General features: G+C 43.9%; 1 protein-coding gene and 1 long non-coding RNA gene across 8 annotated transcripts in view; one reads left to right on the forward strand and one right to left on the reverse strand.

Moving 5' to 3' along the window:
• The window catches only part of LOC144593405 (uncharacterized), a 58453-nt gene that overhangs the window by 17712 nt on the left and 13879 nt on the right, over window positions 1–26862 (forward strand). For 5 of the 7 annotated variants that reach the window (XR_013547240.1, XR_013547239.1, XR_013547238.1 and 2 more), the window contains 2 exons: window positions 8927–9289; window positions 20131–20512. This is a non-coding gene — a long non-coding RNA (uncharacterized LOC144593405). Of the gene's footprint in view, window positions 1–8926; window positions 9290–11609; window positions 16706–20130; window positions 20513–26862 lie in introns of those variants that run through there. The other 2 variants (XR_013547243.1, XR_013547244.1) reach the window with 2 other exon arrangements.
• agpat5 (1-acylglycerol-3-phosphate O-acyltransferase 5 (lysophosphatidic acid acyltransferase, epsilon)) overlaps window positions 16382–26862 on the reverse strand; it is a 110040-nt gene continuing 99559 nt past the window's right edge. Inside the window, exons 7-8 of the mRNA XM_078398906.1 lie at window positions 23025–23148; window positions 16382–18557 (exon numbers count right to left, since the gene is read on the reverse strand). Coding sequence (XP_078255032.1) covers window positions 18332–18557; window positions 23025–23148 — 350 coding nt within the window. The 3' untranslated portion in view covers window positions 16382–18331. The remainder of the gene's footprint in view (window positions 18558–23024; window positions 23149–26862) is intronic.

Below are 26862 nucleotides of genomic sequence, written 5' to 3' on the forward strand. Positions count from 1 at the left end.
CCATGCTGAATCTTTCAATTCAGTCAGAACCTCGCTGCTTCTTTGCGATGGTGGCAATGGACTCTTACACCAGGTGCTGGAGCCAAACGTGGACACCCGCTCATCCTTCTACTGCGACGTTGGCAAAAGTTATTTATGCTCAATGTCTGATGGCTCTTTTGAGGCGTTGGTCAGGCTGCATTTGTGGTTTTGGTTGCAATTTTGGGCAGAATATCTGAGGAAAGATGTGCTGGCTCTGGAGAGGGTCCAGAGGACGTTCCAGGTGAGACAGAGGCTCACCTGCACCTCCTCCAACCTCATCTATTGCATCCGCTGCTCTAGATGTCAACTTATTTACATCGGCGAAACCAAACGCAGGCTCGGCGATCGCTTCGCTCAACACCTGCGCTCAGTCCACCTTAACCAATCTGATCTCCCGGTGGCCGAGCACTTCAACTCCCCCTCCCAGTCTGACCTTTCTGTCATGGGCCTCCTCCAGTGCCATTGTGAGGCTCACCGGAAATTGGAGGAACAGCACCTCATATTTCGCCTGAGCAGCTTGCAGCCCAGCGGTATGAACATTGACTTTTCCAACGTTAGATAGTTCCTCTGTCCCTCTCTTCCCCTCCCCCTTCCCAGATCTCCCACTGTCTTCCTGTCTCCACCTATATCCTTCCTTTGTCCCGCCCCCCCCGACATCAGTCTGAAGAAGGGTCTCGACCTGAAACGTCACCCATTCCTTCTCTTCTGAGATGCTGCCTGACCTGCTGAGTTACTCCAGCATTTTGTGAATAAATACCTTCGATTTGTACCAGCATCTGCAGTTATTTTCCTACACGTTCACAAGAATGATCACTGGGTCTGTCCTCACTGGAGTTCAGAAGGATGAGGGGGGACCTCTTTGGAATTGACCGAACAGTGAAAGGCCTGGATAGAGTGGATGTGGAGAGGATGTTTCCACTATGGGAGAGTCTAGGACCAGAGGTCATTGACTCAGAATTGAAGGGCGTTCTTTTAGGAAAGTAAGGAGGAATTTCGATAGTCAGAGGGTGGTGAATCTGTGGAATTATTTGCCACAGAAGGCTGTGGAGGCTGTCAGTGGATATTTTTAAGGCAGAGATAGATAGATTCTTGATTTGTACAGGTGTCAGGGGTTATGGGGAGAAGGCAGGAGAATGGGGTTAGGAAGGAGATAGATCAGCCATGATTGGATGGGACTTGATGGGCCAAATGGCCTAATTCTGCTCCTATCATTTATGACCTTATGAATGGGACAAAACGCACCAAATCAAAAACTGGCATCTGTTGCTGATAGGGGGCAGAGACGAGAGGTTCGGAGAGGTGAAACTAGCCATTCCTCTGAATTTATCAGCAGCTTTATGAAAAATGCCAGCAACCCAAAGTCCTGCCCCCACATCTACCTCAGCTGCAAGCTCCAACAGCATAGATACAGCAAAGCAGAAACTAAAAGAGAATGTTTACGAAGGAACCGCAGATTCTGGTTGTATAACTGCAGATGCTGGTACACATCAGCACATGGATGAAACTGTTCAGGGTCGCCCCAAAGAAAGCTGCAAGTAAACAAAAGACTCAGTTCAACATGGCAGAGACCTAGATAGCAAAACACATAGATGCAAATTAAAGGCAAGAGTGTTTTATTGTCATATGTTCCAGATAGAACAATGAAATTCCCTACTTGCAGCAGCACAACAGAATGTAAACATAGTATTCTGGAAACTATACGAGAAAATAAATGAGAAAAAAACAAGAGAAAAAAGAGAAAACAAGAAAAAAAAATAAACGAGAAAAAAAGTAGTGTGTGTATATGTGTGTGTATATATATATATATATATATATATATAGTGTAAGAAAATAACTGCAGATGCTGGTACAAATCGAAGGTATTTATTCACAAAATGCTGGAGTAACTCAGCAGGTCAGGCAGCATCTCGGGAGAGAAGGAATGGGAGACGTTTTGGGTCGGAACCCTTCTTCAGCATCTGAAGAAGGGTCTCAACCCGAAACGACACCTATTCCTTTTCTCCAGAGATGCTGCCTGACCCGCTGAGTTACTCCAGGTTTTTGTGTCTATCTTCAACTAAAAGAGAGTGGTAGGCAAGTGCATGCAGTGGTCTCTCACACACACACACACACACACACACATACACACACATACACACACACACAAACAATAGTGCAAAAAGATAAAACAAATGCCCCCAAGTCTAAGATAGGCAACAAAAGCTGGAGTAACTCAGCGGGTCAGACAGCATCTCTGGAGAGTAGGAATAGCTGATGTTTCGGGTCGGGACACTTCCAAGTCTATGTGGTTCAGAGCTTATTTGGAGGATGTAGTGTTTAATAGCCTGATGGCTGTGGGAAGAAGCTGTTCCTGTACCTGGACGTTAGTTTTCAGGCTGCTGTGGGAATCCAGCGATCACCTTCCCTTGGCCCTGCGTGTCGACCTGCAAACCGATGTCTCTCTCCTCGCCCATCCACCTTTGAGCCCCAGGGAACCATTCCCCTTTTGCACAGAGCCCCCTCTCCTTCCTATTCCTGAACCATACTGCTGGCAGTAACATTTCAGAATGATGCACTGTGCCCTTATCCTAGCTTTGAAGCATTAAGCCAAAAGAACATTGTAGCGCGAAATTGGCCAATCTGTACGTTATTATTTCTGACAGAGAAACGTGGTGTGACAAACAAGTGCGAATATAAAACAATTTTTTTGTATTTATTTAGAACAAAGGTTAAATACATTGACAAGACGATAAAAAATATATTCAGTAGTAACGGATTGGATTATTTGAAGGGAAAAGAAAGACAGGATTGGATTTCTTTGAGTTTAGAGATACAGAGCGGAATCAGGCCCTTCGGCCCACACTGACCAGCGATCCCCACAAAACTAGCACCGTCCTACACGCACTAGTGGGTGATTTACAATTATACCAAGCCATTTAGCCTACAAACCTGTACGCCTTTGGAGTGTGGGAGGAAACTGGAGCACCCGGAGAAAACCCACGCAGGTCATGGGGAGGACGTACAAACTCTGTACAGACAACACCTGTAGTCAGGGTTGAACCCGGGTCTCTGGCGCTGTAAGGCAGCAACTCTACTGCTGCACCACCGTGAAGGGAAATACAGGATTGGATTAGTTGAAGGGGAAAGATTTGGAAATGAGTAATGAGAAATTGGAAATAGAAAGGAGATAAGGAGGAATCTCTCTAGTCAGAGGGTGGTGAATCTGTGGAATTCATTGCCATAGGTAGCGCAGCGGTAGAGTTGCTGCTTTACAGCAAATGCAGCGCCGGAGACTCAGGTTCGATCCTGACTACGGGCGCCATCTGTAAGGAGTTTGTACGTTCTCCCCGTGACCTGCGTGGGTTTTCTCCGAGATCTTCGGTTTCCTCCCACACTCCAAAGACGTACAGGTATGTAGGTTAATTGACTGGGTAAAGGTAAAAATTGTCCCTAGTGTGTGTAGGACAGTGTTAGTGTGCGGGGATCACTGGGCGGTGCGGACTTGGTGGGCCCAAAAGGCCTGTTTCCGCGCTGTATCTGAAATATGAAAAATAATATGAAATAGGAGGCTGTGGAGGCCATCATTGGGTATTTTTAAGTTGGAGATTGGCAGATCCTTGATTAGTAAGGGTGTCAGGGGCTATGGGGTGAAGGCAGGAGAACGGGATTGAGAGGGAAAGATAGATCGGCCATGATTGAATCGCGGAGTAGATATGATAGTGGCGTTGAAGAGGCTTTTAGACAGGGACATGGAAGTGCAAGAAATAGAGGGATATGGATCATGTGCAGGCAGATGAGTTTAACTTAGCATCATGTTTGGCACAAAGATTGTGGGGCGATGTTCTATGTTCGAAAGAGAAGCTTTGTAAGATGGTGTGCATGAACGAAATGGGCTATAATCTTTGCATCTGACCATTGACGTTGCCACTGGAACCTGCATTAAAACCCTTCCCCCTGTGCAATAGCACGAGACCTTTGGAAATAAACCTCTTCTGCCATCATTTGAAGGCCGTGTCCAAACAGGTCACGTAGCTATCCCAGTGTCCAGTAGGGGGAAACCCAGTCACGTCAGGAAGCAACAAACAATCCACTGGAGCATTGTAGAAACAAGGAACTGCAGGTGCTGCTTGACACAAAAGGACACAAAGTGCTGGAGTAACTCAGCAGGCTAGGGCAGCATCTCTGGGGGACACGGACAAGTGACGTTTCGCACCGGGGCCCTTCTGACAAAAAGTCCACTGGGGGAACTCGGCGGTTCGACCCACATCAGTGGGCGGGACTGGGGGGGGGGGGGGGAATTGTCAGCGTTTCGGGTCACAACCTGAGCCGGGTCCTGAGCTACCATCTACCTCCTTGAGACCCTTGGTCTATCTTTGATTGGACTTTATCTTGCACTAAGCGTTATTCCCTTTCTCCTGTACCTGTCCACTGTGGACGGCTTGATTGTAATCACGTATAGTCTTTTCGCTGACTGGATAGCACAAAATAAAAAAGCATTTTCTCACTGTACACGTGACAATAAACGAATCGTTGATGGAGAGTTAGGATAAGTGTAGGATAGGACACGAGTGCTTAGAGTTTGTCTGTGTGTTGAATTAATCGTCTGTAGTTTCCTTGACTCTGTAGATATTTATATTGTTAGCTGCTTAGTAGTGCATACTTGTTGTGTAGATGATGGGTAGGTATTGAGGGATAGGTGATGGGTAGGTATTAAGCTCATGAAACCGAGTTCATGCTCTGGAGAACTATCGCAATACGACATAACTTTAATAATATGCCTTTAGCATAGCTACAAATACAAAAAAAAGGTCACCAGCATAATCAAGGACATCTTATCCTGATCACTCCGTCTTCTCCCCTTTCCCATCAGGCAAGAGTTACAGAAGTGTGAAAATGCACACCTCCAGATTCAGGGACAGTTTCTTTCCAGCTGTTATCAGGCAACTGAACCATCCTAATACCAACTGGAGCTACCATCTACCTCATTGGAAACCCTCGGACTATCTATAATTGGACTTTATCTTGCACTAAACATTATTCACATTATGCTGTATATGTGCACTACGGTGGGCTTGATTGCAATCATGTATTGTCTTTTTGCTGCCTGGGTAGCATAGAAACATAGAAAATAGGTGCAGGAGTAGGCCATTCGGCCCTTCGAGCCTGCACCGCCATTCAATATGATCATGGCTGATCATCCAGCTCAGTATCCCGTACCTGCCTTCTCTCCATACCCCCTGATCCCTTTAGCCACAAGGGCCACATCTAACTCCCTCTTAAATATAGCCAATGAACTGGCCTCAACTACCTTCTGCGGCAGAGAATTCCACAGACTCACCACTCTCTGTGTGAAGAAATGTTTTCTCATCTCGGTCCTAAAAGACTTCCCCCTTATCCTTAAGCTGTGACCCCTGGTTCTGGACTTCCCCAACATCGGGAACAATCTTCCCGCATCTAGCCTCTCCAACCCCTTAAGAATTTTATATGTTTCAATAAGATCCCCCCTCAGTCTTCTAAATTCCAGCGAGTACAAGCCCAGTCTATCCAATCTTTCTTCATATGAAAGTCCTGCCATCCCAGGGATCAATCTGGTGAACCTTCTCTGTACTCCCTCTAAGGCTAGAATGTCTTTCCTCAGATTAGGAGACCAAAACTGTACACAATACTCCAGGTGCGGTCTCACCAAGGCCCTGTACAACTGCAGCAGAACCTCCATGCTCCTATACTCAAATCCTCTTACTATGAATGCTAACATACCATACCATGCTAACATACAATACCAGAGCATGCAACAGAAAACCTTTTCACTGTACCGTTGTGACACTAATAAAGTAAACTGAACTGGGCGGCACAGTGGTGCAGCGGTAGAGTTGCTTCCTTACAGCGCCAGAGACCTGGGTTCGATCCCGTCTATAGGTGCTGTCTGTACGGAGTTTGCAGGTACTCCCTGTGACGGTATGGATTTTCTCCGGGTGCTCCGGTTTCCTCCCTCTCACCAAAGATGCACAGGTTTGTCGGATAATTAGCTTCGGAAAAATTGTCCCTTTGGTGTAGAATAGTGTTAGTGCATGGGGTGATAATGGCTGGTCGATGAGAACACGGTGGGCCAAATGGCCTACTTCTGTGCTGCATCTCTAATGTCTATTTGCTCAATCTGAATTGCTTGCATTTGGAGAGAGGCAAGTGACTGTCCACCTCATCTAGAAACGGTGAAGGGGAGATAAGCACAGAGCCTTTTGGCTGAAGAACTGTTCTCAGATGCGTCAGTACATCAGGGGAGATGGCTTTAAGCCAAGTGGGAAAAGAACAGAGGCGAGTTGAGGAATGTTCTTGCACACAGCTGGAAAAGAAGGAGAAAAGAGGCTTAAAAAAAAAAGGAAAATAGACACATACTTTGTAGGAAAAATGTGAAGCGCTCTAGGGAACATGCAGAGAATACTGATAACTTTCAAATACCCAATTCGGACCCAATGGCCCTCATGGTTTCCATACCTCAGTCCATGCTTTGTCAGCGTCCAACTCATTTGATGACACCAAAAATTCTATATCCTATTTGGAAAGAAGCTCGCATTCAGCATGAACAAAACACAATTGCTGGAGTATCGCAGCGGGTCAGGCAGTATCCGTGGAGGGAATGGACAGGCGGCAGGACCCTTCTTCATTGGAAAGGTCCTGAGCCGGAACGTCAACTGTCCATATCTCCCTCAGATGCTGCCTGATCCACTTAGTTACTCCACTAGTTTGAGTTTCTAGCATCTGCAGTTGCGTCTTGCATTCAGCTTGGCGGCCTCCTCATTCACATGCACACAACTGAGGTAATAATTCATGTTTATAGGAGCAGAATTAGGCCATTTGGCTCCGCTATTCATCATGGCCGATCTATCTTTTCCTCGCAACCCCATTCTCCTGCCTTCTCGCCACAACCTCTGACACCTTTACTAACCATTATACTAATTATTACCCGTCAAGCATTTATTTAAAAATCATTTTGAAACCCCTGCCTTGAATCACACCTCCCTCTTCTCCCTTTTGCCACCCATGGCCATTTCCAGCTCCACATTCCAGCTCACTCAAAAAAACGCAACAAAAAACTTTCACTGTACATGTACCACTGTACATGTGACAATAAACTAAACACAAAGTGGTGGAGTTGTAGATAGTGAAGAAGCTCGTCAAAGAATGCAGCAGGATATAGATCTGTAATAGGTGCGGGCAGTGAAAAGGCAGAGGGAGTTTATGCCGAGCGCCGGAGAAAGCTTTTTATCAGGATGCATCACAGTCTGGTTTGGGAAATGTAGGAAGGAACTGCAGATGCTGGTTTACACCAAAGATAGACACAAAATGCTGGAGTAACTCAGTGGGACAGGCAGCATCTCTGGTTAGAAGGAATGGGTGACGTTTCAGGCTGAGACCTTTCTTCAGACTGAGCGTCGGGCGAGGGAGACAGAGATAAGGAAGTGTAAGATGTGAAAACAAGACATCAAAAGTGATGCAATCAAGAAAAATGTACTATAGATCATTGTTAGCTAGGAGGTGACAACCAAGCAAACAGAGTTAAAAATATAATCAGGGGGACGGACAGTTAGACTTGATGGAGAACTAGGAAGGTGGAGGGATGGAGAGAGGGGGAAAGCAAGGGTTACTTGAAGTTCGAGAAGTCAATATTCATACCGCATGGGTGTAAGCTGCCCAAGCAACATATGAGGTGCTGTTCCTCTAATTTGCACTGGACCTCATTCTGACAATGCAGGAAGCCCAGGAAAGGGTCAGTGTGGAAATGGGAGGGTGAGTTAAAATTTTAGCAATCGGGAGTTCAGGTAGATTTAGGCAGCAAAACGATCGTCGATCCTGCGCTTGGTCTCGCCGATATATAGGAGTCCACACCTGGAACAGTGGATACAGTAGACAAGCATGGAGGAGATGCAAGTGAACCTCTACCTCACCTGAAAAGATTGTCGGGGTCCTTGGTCGGATTTGAGGGAAGGGGTAAGAGGGACAGGTGTTGCATCGCTGGCGGTTTCTGGAGCGTACCTGGGGGAGGGGTGGGAAGGGACATTAATCAGAGTTGCAGAGGGAACGGTCTCTGCAGAAAGCGGAAAGGGGTGGAGATGGGAAGATGTGGCCAGTAGCGTGATCCCATTGGAGGTGGCGAAAATGTCAGATGATTATGTGCTGTATGCGACAGCAGATGGGGTGAAAGGCGAGGACAAGGGGGGCTTTGTCCCAGTTGCGACTGGGGGGAGGGGGAGCAAGAGCGGAACTGCGGGATATCGCGGAGACCCTAGTGGGGGCTTCATCTATGATGGAAGAGGGGAACCCCCGTTCCCTAAAGAATGAGGACATGTCCTGGTATAGAACACCTCATCTTGGGCACAGATGCGGCGTAGACGGAGGAATTGGGAGTAGGGGATAGTCTTTGCAGGAGGCAGGGTGGGAAGGTGTAGTCTAGATAACTAGTTAGGGATCTAACTAGGGATCCTGGCATGAGCATTAGAACAGGAAGGAACTGTTACATTGGGACATGCTCGATCTGAACCGTAGAGGGACCAAATTTCTTAAGGCAAAAATAGAGAATAATAATAATATGGTGTGGCATCAGGGGTGCCATAGGACAGGGATGAATGTGAGGTTGAAGAAATGCCATAACAAGAGAACAAACAAACAGAAGGGAGTAGTGAAAATAACACAATCATAAATGTGCAGCGTATCTGCAAAACTAGTAGTTCGACTTTACTGGACTTTATTTTGCACTAAACATTATTCAAGTTATTCCCTTTATCATGTATTTGAACACAGTGATTGGCTCGATTGTAATCATGTATAGTCTTTCCGCTGACTGGTTAGCACGCCATAAAAGCTTTTCACTGTACCACCGTACTCGTGACAATAAACTGAACTCAACTAAAGTAGAAATACTTCACTTTAGGAATACAGCGTGGAAACAGGCCTTTCGAGTGTCCACCGAGTCTGCGCTGACCAGCGATCAACCCGTACACTAGCACTATCCTACACTCTAGGGACAATTTAGAACTTTTACCAAAGCCAATTAACTGACGGACTTGCACATCTTTGGAGTGTGTGTGGAAACTGGAGCGGCCGGCGGAAACTCACGTGGTCACAGGAAGAACATACAAACTTTGCACAGACACTACCCGTCGTCAGAATAAGCGAGTTCGATATCTCGACCGCGCATGCACAGGTCACTTGTGCTAAACATTCTCGCCGGCTGAGCTGCTGCGTGTATACAGACCTGCGTTTCATCCGTATTTTCCAGTTTTGCTTCTTCGAGGTAAGAAAATACTGCTTTCAAATCTATTAATTAGGTGTACTTATGGTTAATTTGTACAAAACTACGATGATTTTGTAGGTTTTATTGCTTTATGCTTCAGTGAGTGAGCGAGATCGTGACGATTTTCTTTTGCATTGTAACTTGTATGTAATGGATTTATTCACAAAATGCTGGAGTAACTCAGTAGGTCAGGCAGCATCTCGGGAGAGAAGGAATGGGTGACGTTTCGGGTCGAGACCCTTCTTCAGACTGATGTCAGGGGGGCAGGACAAAGGAAGGATATAGGTGGAACAGGAAGATAGAGGGAGATCTGGGAAGGAGGAGGGGAAGGGAGGGACAGAGGAACTATCTAAAGTTGGAGAAGTCGATGTTCATACCACTGGGCTGCAAACTGCCCAGGCGAAATATGAGGTGCTGTTCCTCCAAATTCCGGTGGGCCTCACTATGGCACTGGAGGAGGCCCATGACAGAAAGGTCAGACTGGGAATGGGAGGGGGAGTTGAAGTGCTCGGCCACCGGGAGATCAGTTTGGTTAATGCGGACCGAGCGCAGGTGTTCAGCGAATGGACATGCTTACAGGACCCTATTTGAACTAGTATATGATTGACTTTATTATTTATTTTGTTTTATGTTACTGGGCAAAGCCATGCACATTTGTGCAATTTTGGGCTGTGGGGGAAGCACGTATCACCTGAATAAGTGGATGCAGAATGTGTGTGACAGCCACAACTGTCACTTTCCAACGGGAAACTGTTTCTGCCCACCTCCCTTCAAACGCTAGAGATAAAAAAACTGCAGATGCTGGTTTAAATCGAAGGTAGACATAAAATGCTGGAGTAACTCAGTGGGTCAGGCAGCATCTCGGGAGAGAAGGAATGGGTGACGTTTTGGGTCGAGACCCTTCTTCAGAAGTCTGAAGAAGCGAGATACCGAACTCGCTTATTCTCCAGATATTTAATATAGGGATTTACTCATTTATTTCCAAATTAAATAGGAATATTTGAGGAATTGTGACAACAGGGCCAGGGAATGTCATCTCCAGGAAATGCACAGCTTAGGAACATACAGGTACTATAACAACATTTGCAGGTACAGTAACAAGCTTTTAGAGACATTTAGACAGGTACATACATAGGAAAGATTGAGAGGGATATGGACCACACACGGGCAGGAGGGACCACTGTAGATTTGGACATTAGAGATATGGTGCAGAACCAGGCCTTTCGGCCCACCAAGTCTCCGCCAACCAGTGACAACCCTTGCACACAAGCACTGTCCTACACACTAGGGGCAATTTAATTTTTTTACTGAAGCCAATTAACCTGTATGTCTTTGGAGTGTGGGAGGAAAACCGAGCAGCTGAAGAAAACCCACGTACAGACAGTACCCGTAGTCAGAATCGATCCCGTGTCTTTGGCATTTTAAGGCAGTAACTCTACTGCTGCGCCATCTTGGTCAGCATGGGCAGGTTGGGCCTGTTTACATGCTGTGTGACTATGTCTTAGGAAAGAACTGCAGATGCTGGTTTACACCGAAGATAGACCCAAAATGCTGGAGTAACTCAGTGGGTCAGGCAGCATCGCTGGAGAAAAGAAACAGGCGACATTTTAGGTCAAGGCCCTGCTTGAGACTTCTTTAAGTCTGAAGAAGGGTCTCGACCGAAAACGTCGCCTATCCCTCCTCTCCAGAGATGCTGCCTGACCGGCTGAGTTACTCCAGCATTTTGTCTCCATCTTCTGTGTGGCATGTCATTGGGCAAAGCATCCTCCTTTAATTCTTCCCTCTAACTCTACAACTTGCCATTATCCTCTCCCTCGTGCACTTCCATTTTCCAGCAAATGGTTAAACCAATGCATAGGATAATTAAATAATTAATTTCTTCAGGCAAATGACCCGGTAGAGACACAATAATTGATGAGTCCACTGGATGCAATGAGGGCGAAAAACTCTCCTGGGACTTTAAAACCTATTAAAATTTCCTTCCCAGTTAATTTATGGTCCCTATATTTACACAAATAGTTGCCATGGTGATCATCTTCCACTATTTATTTCAACCAGTTTTGAAATTGGCCAAGGATGTGATTTTTGGTTCTATTTTAATTTGCCTAATATATCTCAAAGCAGTAAAGCTGCCGGCAAAATGTAGATACAAAAAACTATGAATGCTAGTTTACAAAAAAAAAGACACCAAGTTCTGGAGTAAACCAGCGGGTCAAGCAGCATATCTGGAGAACATGCTTATAGCATTTACTGCTGGGATAAAGTGTAATGCAGACGGTAACATGGCCCCATAGATGAATAAATGCTGTTTAATTTTCAGATACAGCGCGGAAACAGGCCCTTTGGCCTCACCGAGTCAGCGCCGACCAGCAAACCCCGCAAACACCTAACACTATCCTACACACTAGGGACAAATTACCTTTTTGTTTTACCAAAGCAAATTAACCTACAAATCTGTACGTCTTTGGAATGTGGGAGGAAACCGGAGCTCCCGGAGAAAACCCATGGAGGTCACGGGGAGAATGTACAAATGTTGTACAGGCAGCACCCGTAGTCAGGATCGAATCTGGGTCTCTGCTGCTGTAAGGCGGCAACTCTACCGCTCCAAAACTTGCTGGATGCAATGAAGCTGCCCTTTCTTTGCTCACCTGGAATGGGTCCACCCTTCAACTTGGTCACTCTGCTCGCCTGCCAAAACAGAATCCACACAACCCCGTTGAACATTTGCAAGTGTTAAGGTGACAAAACAATACACAATTTGAAGAACTCCCACAGTAACAAACTTGAATGGGTAATGAACGTTTGAGGCTTTGAATAGTTTCCAAAATTAATTTAGTCCCAGTTAAAGTATATTTATTTTTTTCTACGCGGGAGGAAATGCCTAATTTAGCAACAAATCATCAATAAATCCCAAGAGGCGTATTTACCCGTACAGTACATTCATGGAACTCAACACGAAAGTGTTAGTCATGTCAAACAAGAGCTTCAGGCCATCTATGAATGCAATGTTGCAAGAAAAAATATCTTCAGCGTCTCTCGTAATACTTGTTGCCAATTCTTCTTGAATGGGAACAGGAAGTTGAGTGACCTCACCAAAAGCCAATATTCATTTTATATGTGTTTTTTCAAACCACAAGAGCCTCTTCTCAAGCCCCATTTAGAAATTGTTGGCTTACGTTCTGCTGTGAATATAAAATCCATGAGAATGTACCATTTATAACTCGACTCCGGAAAGATTTTTTACTGATTTACGGTCGAGGCAGGAATTGAAAACAAAACAGAATCACGAGTTTGGGGCAGATCACAAGGGAAAGGGCAATTACTGTTTTGTTTGAGAGGAGCCACATGATGAAAATCTCAGATTATGGGCACTGCTTCACACTTTGCTTTGCTCGACGTACCAATGCAATTTGAGGATGCTGTTATGATGGAAAGAGTGTAGAGAGGATTAACAAGGATTTTGCCAGGACTTGAGCTATAGGGAGAGGCTGAGCAGGCAAGCGTATATTCCTTGGAATGTTGGAGGCTGAGGGGCAATCTTATAGAAGTGTATCAAATCATGAGGGGAATAGATAGGGTCAATGCAGAGCCCTTTACACAGCATTAGGGAATCAAGAACCAAACGACATAGGTTTATAGTGAGAGGGGAAAGATTTAATAGGAATCTGAGGGGCAACTTTTTCCACAGAGAGTGGTGGATATATAGTCGAGGTAGGTACTATAATAACATTTAAAAGACATTTGGACAGGAAAGATTCAGAGGAATGTAGGCCCAACATGGTCAGGTGGGACTAGTATAGATAGGGCATCATGGTCAGCATGGGTAAGTTGGGCCTAAGGGCCTGTTTCCACGCTGTATGACTCCATTAATGAAAATAAACAAGTTTCGTACTCTGCAGCAAGATGGCAATATTTTCCATCTATTTGCAAAGGAAATATCATATCATATCATATATATACAGCCGGAAACAGGCCTTTTCGGCCTCCAAGTCCGTGCCGCCCAGCGATCCCCGTACATTAACACTATCCTACACCCACTAGGGACAATTTTTACATTTACCCAGCCAATTAACCTACATAGAGAAACATTTGGGGATTTTTACATCAACAGCCTGACTGCATACTTAATGTTTATTTATACCAAGATAAAAGCCGTCCCTGTATAAATTGTTCTAAGGGGCTTCATCTAACTTAAACTGAGCCTTACAATCAGAGACAGGTGAATTTATAATGGGCAAACAAGGAAATGGCAGAACAGTTAAACGAGTACTTTGGTTCTGTCTTCACTCAGGAAGTGAAGTGAACTGGGCGGCACGGTGGCGCAGCGGTAGAGTTGCTGCCTTACAGCGAATGCAGCACCGGAGACTCAGGTTCGATCCTGACTATGGGTGCTGTACTGTACGGAGTTTGTACGTTCTCCCCGTGACCTGCGTGGGTTTTCTCCGAGATCTTCGGTTTCCTCCCACAACTCCAAAGACGTAAAGGTTTGTAGGTTAATTGGCTGGGCAAATGTAAAAATTGTCCCTAGTGGGTGTAGGATAGTGTTAATGTGCGGGGATCGCTGGGCGGCGCGGACCCGGTGGGTCGAAGGGCCTGTTTCTGCGCTGTATCTCTAAATGTAAAATAAAATCTAAAGACACAAACAATCTCCCAGAAATACCAGGGGACCGAAGATCTAGTGGGAGGGAGGAACTGAAGGGAATCCACATTAGTCAGGAAATGGTGTTAGGTAAACTGTTGAACTGAAGGCAGATAAATCCCCAGGGCCTGATGGTCTGCATCCCAGAGTACTCAAGGAGGTGGCCCTCGAAATCGTGGATGCATTGGTGATCATTTTCCAATGTTCTCTCGACTCTAGATCAGTTCCTGTGGACTGGAGGGTAGCCAATGTAACCCCACTTTTTAAGAAAGGAGGGAGAGAGAAAACGGGGAATTATAGACCAGTTAGCCATACATCGGTAGTGGGGAAGATGCTGAATTCAATTATTAAAGATGTTAAGCTGCGCATTTGGAAAGCAGTGACAGGATTGGTTAAAGTCAGCATGGATTTATGAAGGGGAAATCATGCTTGACTAATCTGGAATTTTTTGAGGATGTAACAAGTAGATTGGATAAGGGAGAGCCAATGGATGTGGCGTATCTGAACTTTCAAAAAGCCTTTGACAAGGTCCCACACAAGAGATGAGTGTGCACAATTAGAGCACATGGTATTGGGGGTAGGGTATTGACATGGATAGAGAACTGGTTGACAGTCAGGAAGCAAAGAGTAGGAATTAACGGGTCCGTTTCAGAATGACAGGCAGTGACTTGCCAACAATGGCTGCCTCGCCAACAGTCTGTCTGTTCTTTGTGTTATTTTCAGTGTGTGTTTAAAAAGTATGTTTTAGTGTTCCTTGGTTTGTTCTATGTGGGGGGTGGAGATGGGGGAAACCTTTTTTTCAATCTCTTACCTCGACGGAGATGCGATTTTTTTTCGTATCGTATAACCGTCCGCACTGCGGCCTAACATCGTGGAGTTGGCAGCCTTTCCTGGAGACCGACGGGCGCTCCAAGCCGCGGGAGTCTGCGGGACTTTAAAATCGCAGAGCTTACGATCCCTTTGCCGGGGATCGAAGCTCTAACCGCGGGGCCTGTGGACTTTAACATTGTGAAGCCCGCGGTCTCCAGTAAGACGAGGCCGATTCAGGAGCTCCATGCCGCGGAGAGAGTTTCAACTGCCCCGACGCGTGAGTTTCGATCAGCCCGACGAGGGCTTTGATCGTCGGCTGTGGGGGCTTTGATCGCCCCGACTGCGAAGAACAAGAGGAAGAAAATTGAACTTTATTGGCTTCCATCATAGTGAGGAATCCACAATGATGGATGTTTATGTTAACCTTTATGTGGTTGTGTGTCTTGTTGCTTTTCACTTAGTATGGCTGTATGATCACTCAAATTTCACTGTACCTTAATTGGTACATGTGACAATAAACTGACCTTGAAACCTTGACGAGTGGGGTGCCGCAAGGCTCAGTGCTGGGACCCCAGTTATTCACAATACATATTAACGATTTAGACAAGGGAATGAAATGTGACATCTCCAAGTTTGCGGATGGCACAAAGCTGGGTGGCAGTGTGAGCTGCGATGAGGTTGCTATGAGGTTTCAGGGTGACTTGGATAGGTTGGGTGAGTGGGCAGATGCATGGCAGATGCAGTATAATGTGGATAAATGTGAGGTTATCCACTTTGGTGGCAAGAACAGGAAGGCAGATTATTATCTGAATGGTGACAGATTAGGAAAAGGGGACGTGCAACGAGACCTGGATATGTTTGCACATCAGTCACTGAAAGTAAGCATGCAGATACAGCAGGCAGTGAAGAAAGCTAATGGCATATTGTGCAATTTTGGTCTCCTAATTTGAGGAAGGACATTAGGGAGGGGTGCAGCGTAGGTTCATCAGGTTAATTCCCAGGATTGACATATGATTAAAGAATGGGTTGACTGGGCTTGTATTCACTGGAATTTAGAAGGATGAGATGGGATCTTATCGAAACATGAAAGGATTGGACAGGGTAGATGCAGGAAAAATGTTCCTGATGTTGGGAGAGTCCAGAACCTGGGGAAACAGTTTTAGAATAAGGGGTTGGCCATTTAGGACTGTGATGAGGAATTTGTTTTTCACCCAGAGAATTGTGAATCTGTGGAATTCTCTGCCACAGAAGGCAGTGGAGACCAATTCACTGGATGTTTTCAAGAAAGAGATTTAGCTCTTAGGGCTAAAGGAATCAAGGGATATGGGGAAGTAGCAGGAACAGGGTACTGATTTTAGATGATCAGCCATGATCACATTGAATGGCGGTGCTGGCTCGAAGGGCCGAATGGCCTACACCTGCACCTATTTTTCTAAGTTTCTATGTTAAACAGGAGTTCCAGAACATTCTATTGCCATGATTGCAAATACTTTATCTAGGAATCAAATAGAAACAAGCAGATCACGTTTGAATACTGTTCGGGAAAAATCAAAGATAAAAAAACAGATATGGCGATGTTAAATTTTAATCAGAATTTATTTATGCAACATGATACACAAAATTATAGTGCTTAAAAAAAGCTGAAAAAATAAAAAATCCGCATGCAAATCTATGGTACGGAGATGTTGTAAACATACTGTATATTAAAACAAATGTGCTTTTAAAAATTGAACCCACCTGCATTAAAGATAATTTCTATTATGTATTAGGAACTAGAATTAATCACATTGGCACTGCACCATTTGAATTCTCCTGAAAACATGTAATAACATTGATAACACTTTTCTTCAGCCCACAATTGTGCTCTTGGGAAAAGAGATCCAGGATATGTATTCATGCCAGTGATAACATTCACAAATTATAGACTTACTTTGCTTGTATTGTTATTTGAGGTAAGCAAAATTAAGAATGGGTTTAACTCATAAGCATCCTGAAACAGTATTCCAATAGCAGGGGGACTCAAAGAGCACTCCGAGGAATTATAAAACTTTCAGCAAGGTTAAAAAGGTTAGGATTTGTACACTTGGACAGAATGGGTTTTTCTTGTACATTTGGGAGAGAGAAATCGCACAGAACGATTTCATGTGTAGAAAGGAACTGCAGATGCTGGTTGTACATCGGAGATAGACACAAAATGCTGGAGTAACTCAGCAAGACAGGCAACATCTCTGGAGAGAAGGAATGGGTGACGTTTCAGGTGGAGACCCTTTTTCCGATCAGGTCTGAAGAAGGGTCTTGACTCGAAACGTCACCCATTCCTTCTCTCCTGAGATGCTGCCTGCCCCGCTGAGTTACTCCAGCATTTTGCGTCTATCTTCAGAAAGATTTAACCTTGCTTCCTGCGTCCACGAGTCAGAGTATGGCTTCTCCATACATCAACGCGGCCGTCGGTTATAATTGTGATGCATTTCAGATATGCTCCTCTTAAGACTGCCAGTCATCGATACTAGTATTGAGAATGGATCTGTCAGTTGTAGGCTAAAAGGCACATGCTTTCTGTAAATACAGTAATCGGCACATCAAGGCATCACAGTTAAGAGTTGACAATCACTAGTCAATACAATGAGGAAACAAATCAGCGGAAGACTCTTCAGCATTCATCCACACTCGGGTCAATGTCGTGTTACCCACTTGATTTCCCAGTGCTATTGAGATGGCCTCAGATGATGGTATTCAAGGAGATGAATACACCAAGGACAACAAATGGTTTCAGTCCAACAATGTGACCGTTTATGTACACTTAGTACATACACATACAACCAGAAATGCCACAGTAATCATGTATCTTTAAAAATCATTGGTTTACAAAACTAAGTTGTTGGTAACTGAAATTAAGCATTTCATCCATCTTTCATCATCACATTTAAAAATGATTTGTTTTTTCCCCTCCACAAGTAACCCATGCTCCAAAGCGATTATATCATAGTGGAAATGCTCTTGATAGAACAATTTAAAGATAAAATATGTCGGGAGAGGAAAGGACCATGAATCAGCTCTAGCTCCTTTATCATTTCAAAGCACCGATGCATTAAATTGGTTGTAATGATACCCTTAATTTAGAACAAAATGCAATGAAACATAAACAATTAAAGACCCTTTTCTTAATGTACTGCGTTAAATAGAAGACTCGATGCAAACAAATACAATAAGTCAGCAAGATTTGTCCCTCGACACACTACATCTGTAGCTACTTGTAACACAAATCAAGCACCTTCCCCATCATGTTCCAATCGTACACCATACAATTCCTCAAAACAAATTACATTTTCTTCTTCAAAATGCACAGAAACACATCAGGTCTCTACAATTACATTGAACAGGTAAATTATTACCACTATATTACAGACATACTAAACAAGTGGATTACTGTAATATGTTCATCTCGGTCATTAAGGCAAATGTTTTTCATTAGAATATAAAATTTCTTCAAGAGCAATTTAGAAATCCCAGTTTAAAGGTAACTTCCAAAAAATGCTATATAAGCAATTATGTTCAGATTATTCTATATAATTCAAACTTTGAGGGTTGGAGTTTTAGGGACTAATGTTCACCCATAACCAGCCGATTAAAGTCCCGTAAAGCCAAGTCTTCATATAAATCTTCCTTCCAGTTTCTGTCACGAGCATGGGAACTGTCAGACCACAAAGAAAGAGCAGGGATGGTAGAGTCCTCATAAGGCTCAACTGTGAGTGGCGTCCTTCTCCGGGAAATTTGTGTCGCTTCTGTTCATCATCTGCCTCGTAGAAATCTGTGAGCAATCTGTCAGAAATAGGACAACAATGGAAGCTCCAAGTCAAGTGAGAGAGACCAGCAAAATGCACCAAAAGCAAAACCGCTTCCCTCTTGCACATACCTTATCTTGAAACTTGCAGCTGTAAGCATGAATTCATGGTTAACATATGATGAGCGTTTGACGGCACTGGGCCAGTACTCGCTGGAGTTTAGAAGGATGAGGGGGGCGACCTCATTGAAACTTAACAAACAGTGAAAGGCCTGGATAGAATGGATGTGGAGAGGATGTTTCCACAAGTGGGAGAGTCTAGGACAAGAGGCCATAGCCTCAGAATAAAAGGAAATACATTTGGAATGGAGATGTGGAGGAATTTCTTCAGTCAGAGGGTGGTGAATCTGTGGAATTCTTTGCCACAGATGGAAGTGAAGGCCAAGTCAATGGATATTTTTAAGGCGGAGTTTGACAGATTCTTGATTAATAATAGTATCAGGAGTTATGGGGTGAAATCAGAATAATGGGGTTGAGAGGAAAAGATAGATCAGCCATGATTGAATGGTGGAGTAGACTTGATGGGCCGAATGGCCTAATTCTGCTCCTCGAACATGAATTCAAAGATGGCTCTGATTAAAAAGTGGGAATTAAATGCACACTGCTCGCTAACAGGCTCAGAAAATGTAATGTGGCAACATGCCTACTCAATCAGCATTACAAATTCTTGAGATTTCCAAAGACTGGAGCAAGGATTGTTCTGGGATCGCCATTATCCCGAGGGCAACATGTACTTATTAAAGACTTTGTATCAAGGATACCATTCCGGTTTAGAGGGCTATCACTTTTTTCCTCAAGAGTGAATTAAACTGATACAAAAACTTCCACTGGCTCTTAATCTACTTTGGCTTTGCTCAATTGCCAGTTTAACATTTTCTTCAAGGTTAGATCGCATTGCAAACCCATGTAATACAAGGATCACTTTCGTATTCTGGTGCACTGGAGTAGATCCTGCTTGCTCTATGGTTCTGCTCTGGATTATTTCAGTGGCAGTCCTATGCGTTAGGTGGTTATGCTTTCTGTCCCAGTCTAGAAAATCTGACAATGTTCTGCACCGTCAGAGAACCCATCATTGGACAAGATATTAAATCACCGACCTTTCATGTCAACATTAAAGATCCCACGGTGCACTTTTGTAGATGGCCAGAGTTATCCTAATGCCCTGAGAAAGATTTGCCTATCGCATGACAGAGCAGCACAGTGGCGCAGCAGTACAGTTGAAGAGTGGCTGCTTTACAGAGACCCAGGTTCGATCCCCATTACGGGTGCTGTCTGTAGAGTTTGTACGTTCTTCCTGTGACCCTGTGGGTTTTCTCAGGGTGCTCCGGTTTCCTCCCACATTCAAAGACATGCAGGTTTGTAGGTCAATTGGCTTCTGTAAATTGTCCCTAGTGTCTGTAGGCTAGATCTAGTGTATGGGTGATCGCTGGTCGGTGTGGCGTTGGTGTGCTGAAGGACCTGTTTCCATGCCGTATCTCTAAACAAGGTGCTTGTGATGATCTCAATGCCCAGCAATGTAGAATATTTTAATACGATGTCTTCTCCCATCAGGCAAGAGGCATAGAAGTGTGAAAACCCACAACTCCAGATTCAGAGACAGTTTCTTCTCATCTGTTTTCAGACAACTGAACCATCCTACCAAGAACTTGAGAGCAGTCCTGAGCTACTGTCTACCTCTGATGGCCCTCGGACTATTTTTGATCAAACTTTACCTTGCACTAAATTTTCCTTTATCGTGTATTTGTACACTGTGGATGGTTCGATTGAAATTGTGTATTATCTTTCCGCTGACTGGTTAGCATGCAACAAAAGCTTTACCTCGGTACATGTGATAATAAACTACACTATTGAAGCTTATTCTGAAGTTTCATGACGTTATACTGTGATAGCACATTTGGGGTGGGGTGAAGGGGAAGGGAAATTAAGTAGTGAAAAAGTGGCACTTTTAGGAGAGTTTGCAAACTGAGACAAATTCACAGCATCCACAAGAAAACCTCACGCTGTACTGAGCATGAAAATTATTCCCAGTAGTATTTGAGGCAATCATTTTGTGTTCACAGAAACAGGCTTGTCAGTCTAACCTAGTATTGTTCTTTTCTACCCCCAAGTCCTTAGCCAATTTACCCATACAATGCCCATGAGCATTTCATAAATCGCTCCAGGTTACAATATATAGAACTTAAGGTATATGTAAATAAAGCAGTTCAAATACATGCATCGTAGTTTTGAGCACATTAGTTAGAGAGTAAATAGTACAACAATGGGCTCAGCAACTGTTGGTCATTTAACTCTGGATCATCTAATACAGAGGACACAGAATAAATTTCTGAAGTTTGTTGGTCGACTAAAAATCGAAATGCTAATGCTACAATTAATTTTAACACCAAGATGACTTTCCTGTTTGTTAGCATCTGACCAAGGATGGATATTGGGACAGATATATGGGCAGGGAGGGTTTAGATGGCTACGGGTCAAATGGAACTAGTCAAATATGCCAACTTGGTCAGTGTGGACGTTCATAAGTTCGAGGAGCAAAATTAGGCCATTCGGCCTATCAAGTCTACTCCACCATTCAATCATGGCTGATCTATCCTTCCCTCTCAACCCCATTCTCCTGCCTTCTCCCTATAATCTCAGACACCCTTACTAATCAAGAATCTATCAATCTCTGCCTTAAAAATATCCATTGACTTGGCCTCCTCAGCTGTCTGGCAGAATTCCACAGATTCACCACCTTCTGACTAAAGAGATTCTTTCTCATCGCCTTTCTAAAGGAACGCCCTTTTATTCTGAGGCTATGGCCTCTGATCCTAGACTCGCCCACTAATGGAAACATCCTCCCCAAATCCACTTTATTTCGGCCTTTCACTATTCAGTAAGTTTCAATGAGGTCCCCCCCTCATCCTTCTAAACTCCAGCTAATACAGGCCCAGTGTCTTCAAATGCTCATCATACGTTAATGTGGGCTGAAGGCCTGTTTCTGTGCTGTATAGCTCCATGACTTTGTCCAGGCACTCACACAATAGGTTGTTCCGGGTTCTATTTTAATTTGAAGATAGACACAAAATGATGGAGTAACTCAGCAGAACAGGCAGCAACTCTGGAGAGAAGAAATGGGTGATGTTTTGGATCGAGACCCATCTTCTCCAGAGATGCTGCCTGTCTCGCTGAGTTACTCCAGGACTTTGTGCCTACCTTCGATTTAAACCAGCATTTGCAGTTCTTCCCTTCCATTTTAATTTTCTCCTTTGCAAAGGGTCAGGTGAATGTGGACATAAAGAGAGAACTATAGGGGTTAGACACTGTACGTCATCTGTCCCATGTGGCACAGAGATACGCAAGTAGAGCCGCTACTTTAGATTCAGTAACCCGGGTTCAATCCTGATCTCCAGCAATGTGCAAAGTTTGCATGTTCCCTCCATAGGTTCCCTCCCGGTGCTTTAGTTTCCTTCCATATCTCAAAAATGCATAGTTTAGCAGATTATTGACCACTGTAAGTTGATGATAGATAGGGTCTGGTGGGAGCTGATGGGAATTTTTGGAAATAAAATGGATTAGGGTGGGATTACTGTAAATGCTTGATAGTCGCCACGGACCAGGTGGGCTGAAGGGCCCATTTCCCCTCTGTGATACTAGCAGCACACAGTTAAGGCATCTGAGGTAATTGTGGGATAGTCACAGGGACAAGAGGAAGAAGCCAGGAAAAAAGGCAAAAGACAAACTGAAGTAATTCATTTCACCATCATCCCAACTTAAATAATCCATTAACTTAAATAGATCATGTAACCTTTTTATATTTATATGCAGTGGAAAGCAATTGTTAATATCATTTAAAGCTGGCTTATTGCAAGACTTGTCATTAGTCACAGATAAAGCGAATAAGCTAATTTTGGCGAGTTATTAGCATTTTAGATATCTACATAACATTAAGAATAATCTACAACTTTGACAAAATCTTGCACATCACCATTTTTCAATGTGATATACAAGCAGAATTGCATTATTTAAATTTCAGGTCTTAAAAAGTAACTAGGATTATATGCTGTGAAAAATCTTTGAAATTGCATGATCTGCTCAGTTTAGTTTAGACATACAATGTGAAAACAGGCCCTTTGGCCCACTGAGTCCATGCCGGCCATCAATCGTCCGTCCTATGCTACCCCATGCCTTGCCACACGAGGGACAATTTACAGAAGCCAATTAACCTACAAACCTGCAGGTGTTTGGAACGTGGGAAGAAACCAGAGCACCTGGAGAAAAACCACTCGGTCACAGGGAGAACATACAAACTCGGTGCAGACTGCAGTCGTAGTCAGGATTGAACCCGGGTCTCTGGCACTGTAGGGCAGCAACTCTGCAGTTGTGCCACCGTTTAAGTCTCAAGCAGCACCTGCACACATTATTTATTCTAAGAGTACCATATTTTAAAAAATGCCATTACTGACTTGTCTTTAATTTCGAAGCGTTCATGTAACCATCTCTTCAGGAAAAAAGTTTCCTCTGGAATTTCTTTCACATCTACACGGTTGAAGAAAATGTGTATCTTTGGACACTCTCTGCACAAAAATTCTGCAAATCAAACAAAAAACTTTGGATCAAAAACAATGAAAAGTTGTGAACTATTGTTAATGTAATATTATTCTAACTCAACAACAGATTTGATTCTACGTACATTTCCAATAAATAAGATACGTAAGGCAAGAATTTAAAATGCATGTGCACTATTTTCATTTTGGTAGATTTATTGTAAATTACAGCAAAAACACGAACATTTCATTAAGTGCCTCATGATCTAGTCATTAAAAAATGCCCATGAAAATGAGATCCAGAAACAGGCGAGACAGATACCCCTCTCTCCCACAGTTTAAAGCAAATCACCTCAAAAAGAGCAGAATTACAATAATAGCTGAAAAGGTCTTAACTACTATCTTAACAAAGAACCAGATGCTGGTATATACCAAAGATAGACACAAAGTGCCAGAGTAACCCAGCAGGGGTCAGGCAGTATCTCAGGAGAAAAAGGATAGATGATGTTTTAAGTCGGGGCACTTCTGGGTCCCGACCCAAAATATCACCCTTCTTTTCACTCCAGAGATGCTGCCTGATCCGCTAAGTTACTCCAGCACTTTGTGCCTATCTTAGGTCTGAACTACTGTCTGGTCTAAGAATGCACAAACCAATCGATTTAAAATCACCATGGTCTGAAAACGACTGAGCCCAATATACAAACTATTCACGAGTAAAGCTTATGGTACACGAGGTTTACTTAGCACACAACAGACATAATTACAACAGAATGTACAGTAAACAACTACCATTTGTTATGTGAAACTGAATGTAGAACTCATTCTTCGTGTGATTTCCTGAGGCTTTACATTCTTCAGGAGGGTGAACCCTCGGAAAGCGTCTAGACCCCCTGATGGTCTAGCTGTTCGCTTTCTCACAACCTGCGTGGATCGACCAGCTGGAATATTTGCGGATATCGTCAACCTCCATTACTGAGGTTTGCGGTTCCTGCCTGGTTTAAAAGGACATCAACAATACTGGTGCCCAAGAAGGGGGCGACACATTGATAGAGTTGCTGTTGGACAATGTCTGAGACCTGGGTTTTATCCTGACTACATTATCTAGACGGAATTTGTACGTTCGTCCTGCAACCGCGTGGGTTATCTGTAGTTGTTGGTTAATTGGCTTTGGTAAACTTTTAAATTGTTCCGAGTATGTAGGATACCGCTAGTGTACAGCGCGATCGCTGGTTGGCGCGGACTTGGTGGGCCGATGGGCCTGTTTCCACACTGTACCTCTGAAGTAAAAGTACTAAAGTAAAAAGTAAGGTGACATGCCTCAATGATTACCGACTAACTACCAACCACGGCAATGAAGTGCTTTGAGCAGTTGGTTATGGAGCATATCAACTCCTACCTCAGCAAGAACCTGGACCCACTACAATTTTCTTACCATCACAATAGATCAACAGGCGATGCAATCTCACTGGCTCTCCACTCTGCACTGGACCACTTGGACAATAAAAATACTTATGTCATGCTTTTGTGCATAGATTACAGCTTCAACACCATCATCTTCTCCAAATTTATTATCCTGCTCAGGGAACTTGTTCTCTGCGCATCCCTTTGCAACTGGATTCTCGACTTCCTCATTAACAGAACACAATTGGTATGAATTGGCCACAGGGGGAAGGTGACATTCTGAAGGCGAGAAAAGGCCAGAACCAATCCGGGCTTGCTTCCAGCTCTTCACCTCCACCCCCCACCACCTACTTTCAGTCTAAAGGTCCCGACTCAAAACATCACCCATCCTTTGTCTTCAGATCTGCCTGACCCGCTGGGTTACACCAGCACTTTGTGTCCATCTTTGGCATAAACCAGCATCTGCAGTTCTTTGTTTCTACAACAGCTTCTTCCTCTCTGTTACCAGGCTTCTGAACAGTCCTTTCATAAGTTAGGGTACTGTCCGATTCACGACCCCATTGAGGGCATTGGACATTGTCTGAGGATCTGATGTGCTTTAATGTTGAGAACCATATTCTGCCTTGTGTATCTTCACCTCTGATTTATCTACTGTACTTGAGTTTGAACGGATTGTATCTATGTATGGTATATCTCATCTGTTTGGATAGCAAGCTTTTCACTGTGCTTTGGTACCTAAACCTAAACCAGACATTCTGGCCATAGTTTATGTCCTGGTACCTTTATGATTCCCTGGCTGCCACTTCATCGCCTCCGCTGATGATTGTATTGAGTGCACCTGAACGTTTAATATCTTGGAAATCAATCTGAGCCTTTGGCATCATATTATCCCCACCACGAGTACTTGTTAATTCCACTTTGAATATCGTGTTTCCACCGAGTTGCCTCATACCACCTGTCAAACCCTAATGAAGTTCAAGTTAAGTTTATTGCCACATGCACTTATGGTGAGGGATAGCTACAATGAAAAAAAAATCATGGTGTCAATTCCTCCAGATCATTCACTCCAACCTTCACCTCACCTCCTACTTTTTCCCCGGACCAGGCGGTCTTACAAAACTCTGCTGGACCTATCCTTACCTTCACACACGCTGACCTACACCAGTGACTTAAAGGCTCAAATTCTTATCCTGATTTTCAAATCCACCGAGAACTCTGTTTCTCTTAACTCCAGCATTCTCCCAACTCTATTCCCTGGAGCGCAGGAGGGTGAGGGGTGAACTTATAGAGGTGTATAAAATCATGACAGGAATAGATCCAGTGACGCACAGAGTCTCTTACCCAGAGTGGGGAAAATCGGGAACCAGAGGACATAAGTTTAAGGTGAGAGGGGAAATATTTTACAGGTATCTGTGGGGTAACTTTTTCATACAACAGATCGTGGGTATATGGAACGAGCTGCCAGAGGAGGTGGTTGAGGCAGGGACTATCGCAACGTTTAAGAAACAATTACAGGTATATGAATAAAAGATTGACACAAAAAGCTGCAGTAACTCAGCGGGACAGGCAGCATCTCTGAGGAGAATGGGTGATGTTTGGGGTCGAGATAGGACAGGTTAAGAGGAATATGGGCCAAATGCAGGCAGGTGGGACTAGTGCAGATGGGACATGTTGGTCGGCGTGGGCATGTTGGGCCGAAGGGCCTGTTTCCATATTGTATGACGATAACTAACAATCCTTGTGTAGTCAGTATTCCTTCAATTATGCTGCATGTGCATTCAACATTTTCTTTGCCCCAATGGTGGTGATGTGTCCGAGCTGTGAAAGCCCTAGGTCAAGAATGTCCAAGCATAAATTTCGCATCTCACTCACCCTCTCTCATTTCTTAAAACCCAATTCCTTTTCCAAAACCCAATAAAGCTTTTCCTCATCTATCAAAACATCTCTTCTTTTGGCTTGTTAACCTTTGTCCGATTACACTCCAATGCCTCAGGTAACATTGAAGTTATGGTTCTATATCTGGATTAGACTAAATCTAGGGTATTAGCAGAAAACATTAAATGCTCAGGCCATAAAGAATACAAGCACATGAATGAACACAATTACTTGAAGTACAGCCCAAATCAACGGCAGCTCCCCCTGTTTTACGTCATGGAGTTGAGGCAGCTGGATTTATAATAGAAGTCACAAGGGAATGCTGGAAGTCCCAAGAACTTCTCATTTCACATCATTTAAAATTACCCAAGGGGCTTTCTAAGTACAAGCTTGTTGCAAACCAACTGAACCCACAGAGACTTGGATGGTTTGCAATAAATACCAACTTTATGTTTGAAAATTATTCCCAATTCCTATAATC

Source organism: Rhinoraja longicauda, chromosome 5 (assembly GCF_053455715.1).
Source record: "Rhinoraja longicauda isolate Sanriku21f chromosome 5, sRhiLon1.1, whole genome shotgun sequence".
NCBI classification, from domain to species: domain Eukaryota; kingdom Metazoa; phylum Chordata; class Chondrichthyes; order Rajiformes; family Arhynchobatidae; genus Rhinoraja; species Rhinoraja longicauda.